At 38.1% G+C, this 12,194-nt stretch overlaps 1 protein-coding gene across 1 annotated transcript in view; it reads left to right on the forward strand.

Annotated features, from left to right (window-relative positions):
• The window catches only part of trpc7b (transient receptor potential cation channel, subfamily C, member 7b), a 93,593-nt gene that overhangs the window by 67,864 nt on the left and 13,535 nt on the right, over positions 1–12,194 (forward strand). The window contains exons 8-9 of the mRNA XM_087799120.1: positions 7,450–7,645; positions 7,710–7,931. Coding sequence (XP_087655246.1) covers positions 7,450–7,645; positions 7,710–7,931 — 418 coding nt within the window. The remainder of the gene's footprint in view (positions 1–7,449; positions 7,646–7,709; positions 7,932–12,194) is intronic.

Raw genomic sequence — 12,194 nt, forward strand, 5'->3', positions numbered from 1 at the left:
AATAGAGTCACACATCACAACAACACACACACACTGATGGTACAATAGAGTCACGCATCACAACAACACACTAATATGCACACTAGACTTTTAACTTTTCAACGTATTTCAATTGTACACCATTATGTTGTGTAATACTCGCAACCATCTAGTGGTTGGATAATAACTAGTTGCCCAACTTCACCTAGCTAGGAAAGTTGTATGAGCGCCCCTAAGAGGGGAGTTCGGGGGTGGGGGACGAAATAAAATGGAAATAAAGAAACGACATTTAGAAAAGCAAGTCCCTTTGAGTATATTTTAGACACAGTATTATTAGAGGTTCTGAAATTTGTTTTGAAGGTATTAGGAGGGGGCGGGACAAGTGGCAGTTGAGTTTGAGTGACACATCACCATCCAGTTATTTAAATCAGAGTCGAATAACATGATAAGACCATACTGTATTAATCTCTAACTGAAATATTGTGTCAGCGATAAATGGTACCATTAAATCTACTTTATTTAATATGAGTTCCATAAACACCGGAGGGTTGAGAACCATCAGAGACGATAAAACTGTCAGTTAAAACGACACGTTTGTAATTCGATCCGTCTCTCCTGCCGGAGAAGGAAAGACGAGGAAGCGCTGAAGACGAGATGGATTTGTGCAGCGACTGCAACAACAAAAGGTTGATTATTAAAAAGTAGACGAGCTTGATTACGTACGGATGCTGATGCTGCCGCAGTGAATTCCCCGATTAATAAGGATTCTTGCACATCTCAGCCCGAGGACAAGAGCGTTTGGTGAATGCTCTCAGCCGAGACAAGTGGAAGGAGAACAATCGTCCGTTACGAAGGTCCCGTTAAAGTCGATATATCTGGAGATGTTTCATTGTATTCGCCTCCCGGGCCTGAAGCCTCTTTGTGAACGTAGATCCATCTAATGTCCTCCTAATGACAGTGAGTCGTGAGACCTGTCGCACGTCAGCGTCTGGACGACACCAGACTTTCCTCCTGGTTATGAAGACGTACGTGGATCGTTGTTAACAAACCATGACGAAGTCAAATGACGACTTCAATATATATTTTCAGTCTTTTATTTGACATCCAACATTTTTAAGTAATGCACTCGGGTTTTGACATAATGTCATTATAGCATATCAGCTGTGAATTAACATCTCGTGCTTCTACTGTAATTATTCATTTATAACAAATATTCATAATCTTAAATAAAAGGCCCATCTATATAGATATATCTATATAGATATAGATATAGATATAGATGGATGGATGGATACACAAATGGATGGATGGATGGATACATAGATACATAGATACATAAATGGATGGATGGATGGATGGATGGATGGATGGATGGATGGATGGATGGATGGATGGATGGATGGATGGATGGATGGATGGATGGATGGATGGATGGATGGATGGATGGATGGATGGATGGATGGATGGATGGATACACAAATGGATGGATGGATGGATACATAGATACATAGATACATAAATGGATAGATGGATGGATGGATGGATGGATGGATGGATGGATGGATGGATGGATGGATGGATGGATGGATGGATGGATGGATGGATGGATGGATGGATGGATGGATGGATGGATGGATGGATGGATGGATGGATAGATAGATAGATACATAGATACATAAATGGATGGATGGATGGATGGATGGATGGATGGATGGATGGATGGATGGATGGATGGATGGATGGATGGATGGATGGATGGATGGATGGATGGATGGATGGATGGATGGATGGATGGATGGATGGATGGATGGATGGATGGATGGATGGATGGATGGATGGATGGATGGATGGATGGATGGATGGATGGATGGATGGATGGATGGATGGATGGATGGATGGATGGATGGATGGATGGATGGATGGATGGATTTTAGATGAAATTATACATTGATATGTAAAAAAAAACATGCAATTATCATTCTATTAATATTATGGTGTTAATCAGCAGCTTGTATTCAATGTTTACAAAAGGTATACAAATCCATATGTTACACACTTGGTCGCTGACAGCCATGAATCAAAATAAACACACAAACAACGCCGACAGGCCTGAACAAAATTCACCTCCTGACCTCCTTCGAGACGCTGATGTTACGAGTGCATCACTCGGAACTGCTCGGCTGTTTCCATCGTCAGTTGACCTTTGACCCAAGCTTCCAAAATGGCTGCTGTTGTTTACCTTTTACCGTTAGATATTGAACAGTTGAAAGTGTTAAATGACAGTCAAGACGATTTTATTATGTTCGTCCGACGGAACAATGAAGCTTCCAGTGTTTACTAACAAATTAAAAGTCAAGGGCGGTCACTGCAAGTTGTTACTGTAAACACGGGTACATTTTTCAGGGCATTTACGAGGTTGCCGCGGTGAAATTTCGAACCCTGGGCGGGTTTGACGACGGAGGTTTGATTGCGAGGACGATACTTGAGGATTTTAATGAGAAAGAGATAACAGAAGATGAAGAAAAGATGAAGCGATGCCTTTGAGGCGGAAACAACAAACAAAACATGTTTTTAGGAGTGTTTTTTTTTGTGTGTTGCTGCTACTCTGGTGTCTTCATCGACGTGTCTCCGTACTGTATGTCATGAGGAAGTCGACGTGTGTGTGTGTGTGTGTGTGTTGGTGTGAGCTCTGGTGTGTGTGTGTGTGTGTGTGTGTGTGAGGTCACCATGCTGCGTTCGTCCTCCCAAGAGCTGCCATTCTTAATGGAAGACAATAACAATCGTCTATTTCTGTCCGCCTGCCCATGCTGTCGCTGCCACTTCCCAGTCAGCTCGCCATAGGACACGCAGACGCCCTTTCCCCGGCTAGCTGGAGCTCGTCCTCACGGTCGAACTGTCCTCTTTTTTAACGCTTGACGTTTAGAATCCAACAGAAATTGTGGTCAAACATCATTCTCTGAAAACTGTCATCAGTGAACAGATGGAGCACGAATGCTCCTCCCATGATGCAACACTAATAGACTCAGGGACTCATTCGTTCCTCGTGTTATTAGGTTGAATTCTGAGGTCTGGGGTCAGATGTGAAAAACAGATGATATTTCATTATATGATTGCGAAAATGTTTTGGTTGTTTTATGGTTGAGTTTGTTAAAGATTGTTTGTATTATTCGCAGATATTGTCGAGGAATGAACTTTCATACCTCCGCCAAGGAGATCATGCTTTTTTTGTCTCTTATCGGAAACATTTGAAAAAGGTTTTTATATAAATGAAAGTTTCATGGACCTAACGAGACAAACAACAACAACGCTGTCAGTTATATTTGTATTTGTAAAAAAAGGATCAGATTATTTTGGTTTATTAATCCATGGAGGGTTTAATATTTAACCTAATGACCAAAACACAATCTTTAATGGAATGACTTAATAAATCAACTTCCTACTGATTCTTGTTTCCCCATTATTTTGTGTGGATATATATATATGTATATATATATATATATATATAAAGCAGTAAATGATATTATTTCTGTGATTTCTTATTTATTATTATTTCTTCATTCTTCATTTTACAGTTCTAGCTGCGTTGTTAGCAAAATAACTCAAAAACAGATTAACAGATTTCAGTAACATTTTCAGGGAATGTTGATATTAGGACAAAGTACAGGTGAAAACTACTATTTTGATCCAAACTTATTGTCAGACGTCAACAATCTCTTTGGTTGTTTACGGCACCAGAGAAACTCGAGCAACTCTTCCTCGCCTACTATGTGTTATGATAACGTCTTATTCTCTCTGGATTAACTCCATTATATTTAAAATGCTATAAAGTGTATATCTAAAGTACTTATATTGTGAACTGTTGTACTACATTATCTTCCTGAATCTACATAGAAGCAGGAAACTGAAAATGTTTTAAGTTTAATGATGAAGCTTCATGAAGCAGTGTCATTATTTTCAGAGTCCACTAGATGGCGTCTCTGCACTATTTTTGTTTTAAACTGTTCTAATGAAAGATAATTCTAAACTGATGGCGCCACCTACTGACCTCTGAACAACATGACAATGTTTCATGAAGCTTCATTAACAACAACAGCAACATCACTACCTGTTATTAAAAAGTAGCAGGATTCTAACTATATCTGTAGTAAATGTACGTCCAGTTAATCTTTGAGTATTTTATACTTTAAAAAGCCAACATGCTTGATAGTATCTATATCTTTTCAATATAAAAATTGTTTTGATTTGACAGTAGTAACTACATGTATTTGTGTAGTAAATGTAAATCCAATTAATCGTTGAGTATTTTTTATATTAAAAAGCCAAAACAATATATTTGTTTTTAAATTATAAAAATGTGTTTAGATTTTTTTGAACTGTGATAAAAAATAGTATCAGGACTAAATAAGGGTGAAAATTATTAGATGGTTAATTATTTGAGTATTTTATACTTTAAAAGGCCAACATGCTTGACAGTATCTATATGTTTTCATTATAAAAAAAAAATTCGATTTTATCCGTAATAAAAGATAGTAGATCAGGATACTGGCAGTAGTAACTACATGTATTTGTGTAGTAAATGTAAATCCAATTAATCATTGAGTATTTTATACTTTAAAAAGCCAACATGCTTGATAGTATCTATATCTTTTCAATATAAAAATTGTTTTGATTTTATCCGTTATAAAAGATAGTAGATCAGGATACTGGCAGTAGTAACTACATGTATTTGTGTAGTAAATGTAAATCCAATTAATCATTGAGTATTTTATACTTTAAAAAGCCAACATGCTTGACAGTATCTATATCTTTTCACTGTAAAAATTGTTTTGATTTTATCTGTAATAAAAGATAGTATCAGGATACTGGCAGTAGTAACTAAAAGTATTTGTGTAGTAAATGTAAATCCAATTAATCATTGAGTACTTTCTATTTTAAAAGCCACAATAATTGACAGTATATTTGTTTTTAAATTATGGTATTATATATATATATATATATATATCATATATTTTTAACTGTGATAAAAGAAAGTAAATGACAATTATAAGTTGGTTAATTATTTGAGTATATAATACTTTAAGAAGCCAAAAGGGCCGACAGTACATTTGTACGTAGACGTATAAAAACACCTTCATCTGCTCCGTAGCCACTCGACTGCTCGTGTGGCGTGAATATTAAGTGAGGAAATGTTATTATTGAAAGTAGCGACGGACTGATGTCAACAGCAGACAAGCCTCACCGAGGGAAGAAAAACACTCCGATTAATGATTAAGAATGTGTTCACGTATGCGTGTGTGTCTTAAAGGGCAAATGTTTTGTTGTTGCTTTTTAAGTTGTTTCTCTCCTGAGTCGCCGCTGTGATATTGTCACTCTGACAACTGAGAGGAGACACGTCGAGGATCCCCCGAGGACGCTCGCCAGAGTGAAATGTCCCCAAAAAAAACTGTCTGGATATGCAAACTGGCCGTGATTGTTAGTGTCCGTTGAGCTTCAGGGACTCAACTGTTTCCACGTGTCTTAAGACCTGTTGTCAGTTCAGAGCCTCCCTGGCACTCAAAGAATGTCCAGATCTCTGCGGCTCGCCGTAACAATCGTGCACATGAACGTCAACATTCTCAAGGTTTGCATCTTTAAAGTTTTGCGCGAGCGTTTCCTGTGTTTGTCCGGAGACAGTCCAGGCTCGCGCCGGAGTCTGAGTCACGTGACTCTACAAATACAACGACCATCGCAGTGAAAACGTCACGATGTGAGGAATGAGAATGTGTTACTAAGAAAAGAATATAGTCCAGGGTTGGTTTGTTTAACTTAAGGCTGTGAATTTAAAGGGGATCAGAATTTGTTCAAAGTCCACAATTTTACTTGCAAGGAGAGTTTAATACAGAACCTTCTCATCATCACTCTGAAGTTAGCACTGTTTCGATCACAACTAATCTAAGTTATTGATTATCCGAGAGGCAAGAATGAAGTTGAAAACCAGAAAAGCACAGACTAGAATGAATGATAGATTATCTTAAATGAAGCATTTAAAGGTTAGTTGTCTTCCTTTTCGCTAATCTAAAAAAACACGTTTTTTTTTTTACCTTTTTGAGAGATTCATAAACATTGCATCATCAAGCATTGTTTTAACCCTTGTGTTATCTCAGGGTCAAGATGACCTGGGGGCCTGAATGTTTTTGTGGTATCCCTTGTGTTCTCTCTGGATCAAGGTGAACGACCTCCCTGGTTTCAATGAATACATATGCATTTGTGGAGGTCGTTCACCTTGATCGAGAGACAACACAAGGAATACCACAAACACATTTTTGTTGTTGGTCCTTCGGGTCACCTTGACCCTGAGATAACACAAGGGATACCACAAAAAACTTTTTTGTTGTTGGTCCTTCGGGTCACCTTGACCCTGAGATACAACAAGGGATACCAGAAAAAAACATTTATTTTCGGGCCTTCGGTTCACCTTGACCCAGAGATAACACAAGGGATACCACAAAAAAACATTTTTGTTTTTGGTCCTTCGGGTCACCTTGACCCTGAGATAACACAAGGGATACCACAAAAAACTTTTTTTTTCGGGCCTTCGGGTCACCTCGACCCTGAGATAACACAAGGGATACAACAAAAAACTTTTCGGGTCACCTTGACCAAGAGATAACACAAGGGATACAACAAAAACATTTGTTTTCGGGCCTTCGGGTCACCTTGACCCTGAGATAACACAAGGGATACCACAAAATCATTTTTTTTCGGGCCTACGGGTCACCTTGACCCTGAGATACAACAAGGGATACCAGAAAAAAACATTTATTTTCGGGCCTTCGGGTCACTTTGACCCTGAAATAACACAAGGGTTAAAACACAGTAAATTACTAACATGTAAATACCTGTGGTTAAGAATATTTGATGACACACTGAACACACAAAAAGTAATTATTACTAATTTATTTCTTGATAAATGACTAAAAATAATCTTTTTTTAATTTTCTGTTATTAATGTACATTCCGTGTTCAAACCACAGCGACAGTTTTAACCAAAAGATTAACCTTTCAAGCTGATTGAAATGATTTTTACACACAACAAATTGAGAAAAATCCTCAAATAGTTTGGGGACCCTGATGGTGATTCGGTTCAATACCAAAAGATTTATTTTAAGGATTTAAAGTGATAGTGATATTACGTGTATTTTAATCCTCTTAATGTTATCTGTGGACTGAAAAGGACGTTTCAATAGATATTTCATCATATGTTTGAGCAGATCCTCCAAACATCTGTAAGATAATCACCATCTGTGGATCTTTACCTCGAGCTGCTTGAAATAAAGAAGTCATCAACCGATGATAATGAATCAGCCTCGAAGGAGATAGTTATCTCCATCATCTGAAGTATCTTTACGTTTGTCTTCTGTGAGATGAAGGGATCAGTGGACGCCACGTCCAGAAGTCATTGATGCGTCGATGTTTCTTCTGTAACCACAGGGTGGAGGAGAGTTTTAAGACTCTGTTCTGGTCCATCTTCGGGCTCTCGGAGGTCATCTCTGTGGTGCTGAAGTACGACCACAAGTTCATCGAGAACATCGGCTACGTGCTCTACGGCGTCTACAACGTCACCATGGTGGTGGTCCTGCTCAACATGCTCATCGCCATGATCAACAGCTCGTACCAGGAGATCGAGGTATGAAGACGCTCCTCAGAATCTCAAGGCCTGACCCGGAAGAACGTTTTCTGGACGTCCGCAGGAAGACGCCGACGTGGAGTGGAAGTTCGCCCGAGCCAAGCTCTGGCTGTCCTACTTCGACGAGGGTCGGACTTTGCCGGCTCCTTTCAACATGGTCCCGAGTCCCAAGTCGTTCTACTACATGGTCCTGCGGATCAAGTCGGGCCTGATCCGCCTGTGCAAGGCCAACGGTCATCGGCACAACAGCGAGCTGGAGCTGGGGATGCTCAACTCCCAGAAGAACGTGAGTAAACACGACATTTTACGACGAGTGTAACCGACGCTTCCGACTGTCGTGTTACCGGTTACATTAGGGAGTTTCAGATCTTTGATGGCGCTTTACTGTATAACCACCAGAGGGTTCTGTCTCCATTCAAACACCTCCTAATCCCATTACAGCAAAGCCCGTCCAGTAGTTATCAGACAAAACATATTATTCTTGAAGACTTTAAACAGGAACTAAATCAGAGCGATCGTAACAGATCAATCAAAGTTTATTTACTGTAATTCTAGTGCATTTAAGGTTCAACTAAAATCATTTGAGAATATTAAATCTACACGTTTATTAGTCTCAAACGTAATCTATTATACGTATTACGGTAATACGTATAATACATAGTATAATACATAAGTAAGTAAGTAAGTAATATTTATTTATATAGCGCTTTTCCAGACCAGGGTCACAAAGCGCTTTAACAATCAAAACAATACTAAAAAAAAGTATTATGTACATGTATTATGTATTATGGACATGTATTATTTCTGGTTTGACTCGCTGACCCCAGACCAATATCATGTGGTACTTGGCACTCAAACAAACTGTCCTTAGCTACACATTTTCGTAGTATAAATCTGACAGTCACAGTAGTATTACTATAATTTGTCTTTGGCATCAGCAAAGTATATCAGTGCCCTCTTAGCATATTGAACGGATTTATTTTACATTTTGAACGTTGAAACTTTGCATTTCTTAAATGAGATAATATTTTTTGAGCATTTAATTCTTCTTTTTTTTATTTTCAAGTAGTTGAATTCAACAATTTTAATGTTGAAAAATGAAAATTCGTAGACTTTTAAACATTTATTTTTTAATTATTTAAATTTAAAAAAATGTAAATTCCGAAATAAAATTAAATCAACTATTCAATATAATGATGGCGCTAAAAATAATCTTGACTGAATCTTATTATATTATATTAATGTTAGTTACGCTGCTTTCTTATGTTTATGTGTTTTGTTTCAAACACCAGCTTTTATCAGGAGATAAATATTGTTTTTTTCTTAAAATACTGTTTTCTGCTGCTACAGTTCTAATGTTTTTAGTGTAATTTTAACCTACATTTTTGGCTGAAGAAAACATTGTCATGTATTTCCATCTGTTGACGTAATATACTATATAATATATATATGTTATGATATATGATCTTCCAAACCTTGATAGCACAAGAGCTCCGGGAGAAAATGAAACATTAATATTCTGACGGCGCTCAGTTCCGGCTCAGATGTCTCGATGCACAGCCAGATCTATGACTCGGGCCGTTGACTCGCTGACATCCACGTAAACGCCGGTCCAGGTTCTGGAGTCGCGGCGCCGAGGGTTTCGCGCCGATGCTCCGGTTGATCTTCCAGCTTTAATGGTTAAAGTGTTGCCGTTGATCGATGCAGAGGCTCAGACACGAGCGAGTGATGACCTGATGATGCAGGTGAGACTGAAGACTCAGATCAGGTCCTTCTTTCTTCGGACTCCTGAGATCTCAGAGTTCAACACGTTTATACTCTCGAGTTCATCTGTAATATATAACATTTTATTATCGTACAATTGATACGTTTGCCTTCCAGCTTCCTCCGGGAGTCTGTTCGGTTTAATGTTTCATTTCGTCTCAAGCAAGATATCTTTTTTTATTCCAAATACAACCACCTTTCTTCAGACTCTCCCCTAATGACTACATACATTTACTAACTTTGGGTTCTCAACCATTCTTACACCATGAATCTATGAGTAGGAAACAAAGGAACTAGTAAAGGACATGAGTAAAGGACACTATTTTAGGAAACAAAAGAAGGACACGCCTGTAGGACACAAGTCAAGGAAAGAAGGAAACGACACTTAAGTATGAAACGAGAAGGAAACAAAGAAATTATACTAGTACAGGACACATTTAAGGACACTAGTGTAGGAGACAAGTGAAGGAAACAAAGGAATGATACTAGTATAGGAAACAAGTGAAGGACACTATTGTAGGACACAAGTGAAGGAAACAAGGAAACGACACTAAAGTATGAAACAAAATAAATAAACAAAGGAATGATACTAGTATAGGACACAAGTGAAGGACACTATTGTAGGATACAAGTGAAGGAAACAAGGAAATGACCCTAAAGTATGAAATAAGATAAAGAAACAAAGAAATTATACTAGTATAGGACACAAGTAAAGGACAATAGTGTAGGAGACAAGTGAAGGAAACAAAGGAATCATACTAGTATAGGACAAAAGTGAAGGACACAACTGTAGGACACAAGTTAAGGAAACAAGGAAATGACCCTAAAGTATGAAATAAGATAAAGAAACAAAGAAATTATACTAGTATAGGACACAAGTAAAGGACAATAGTGTAGGAGACAAGTGAAGGAAACAAAGGAATCATACTAATATAGGACAAAAGTGAAGGACACAACTGTAGGACACAAGTGAAGGAAACAAGGAAAGCCCAATAGTGTAGGACACAAGTTAAGGAAACAAGGAAATGCCAATAGTGTAGGAGACAAGTTTAGGAAACAAAGGAATGCTTCTATTATAGGACAAAAGTGAAGGACACAACTGTAGGACACAAGTGAAGGAAACAAGGAAACAACCCTAAAGTATGAAACAAGAGAAGGAAACAAAGAAATTATACTAGTACAGGACACACGTAAAGGACACTAGTGTAGGAGACAAGTGAAGGAAACAAGGAAACCCCAATAGTTTAGGACACAAGTGAAGGAAACAAGGAAACGACACTAAAGTATGAAACAAAATAAAGAAACAAAGGAATGATACTAGTATAGGACACAAGTGAAGGACACTATTGTAGGATACAAGTGAAGGAAACAAGGAAAGCCCAATAGTCTAGGACACAAGTGAAGGAAACAAGGAAATGACAATAGTGTAGGAGACAAGTTTAGGAAACAAAGGAATGCTTCTATTATAGGACAAAAGTGAAGGACACAACTGTAGGACACAAGTGAAGGACACTATTGTAGGACACAAGTGAAGGAAACAAGGAAAGCCCAATAGTGTAGGACACAAGTGAAGGAAACAAGGAAATGACAATAGTGTAGGAGACAAGTTTAGGAAACAAAGGAATGCTTCTATTATAGGACAAAAGTGAAGGACACAACTGTAGGACACAAGTGAAGGACACTATTGTAGGACACAAGTGAAGGAAACAAGGAAAGCCCAATAGTGTAGGACACAAGTGAAGGAAACAAGGAAATGACAATAGTGTAGGAGACAAGTTTAGGAAGCAAAGGAATGCTTCTATTATAGGACAAACGTGAAGGACACAACTGTAGGACACAAGTGAAGGAAACAAGGAAACGACCCTAAAGTATGAAATAAGATAAAGAAACAAAGGAATCATACTAGTATAGGAAACAAGTGAAGGACACTATTGTAGGACACAAGTGAAGGAGACAAATGAAGGACACTAGTGTAGGACATAAGTGAAGGTCACTAGTGTAGGACATAAGTGAAGGTCACTAGTGTAGGACATAAGTGAAGGTCACTAGTGTAGGACACAAGTGAAGGAGACAAATGAAGAACACTAGTGAAGGACATAAGTGAAGGTCACTAGTGTAGGACATAAGTGAAGGTCACTAGTGTAGGACATAAGTGAAGGTCACTAGTGTAGGACACTATTAAAGGACTCATGATGCAAAAGGAAAAGAACTTCTACCTCACCTTGAAGTTCTTATGACAAGATGTACAAACATTGAAGTATAAAGTTCTGAGGCTCAACTTGTGGTCTGAGACACAAGGACACATGAAACTGCACTGCACCGTAGAATATCTGCTCACAGTACAAGTTGTATAAAGTCTTCTCACACTCTCGTGCCACATTCACACAACATTTGTGAGAGACGCCTCTTTTGCTTGAAAATGAATCTTTACTGTGAAACTACGATGAATAATTGAAGCTCAGATCATAAAGTTGTGTATTTATTACACATATTAAGAAAGAAATCAGGGTTTTACGTCCTTCTTTGGTGGCCGGAATTAATATTTGGCAGAAGTCGTACAGTTTCCTTCCAGCTTCTTGCAAAAGTAAAACCGATTTTTTATATTCCAAATATCTTTGAAAAAAATACAACCCCCTTTCTTCAGGCTCACCCCTGATGCCATAACTACATACATTTTATTACACAGGGATCCCAACTGTTCTTGCAACATAGATTAGGACACTAGTGAAGGACACTATTGTAGGAGACACATGAAGGAAACAAAGGAATTAAACTAGTATAGGAC

This window comes from Callionymus lyra, chromosome 9 (genome assembly GCF_982586985.1).
Source record: "Callionymus lyra chromosome 9, fCalLyr1.hap1.1, whole genome shotgun sequence".
NCBI lineage: Eukaryota > Metazoa > Chordata > Actinopteri > Syngnathiformes > Callionymidae > Callionymus > Callionymus lyra.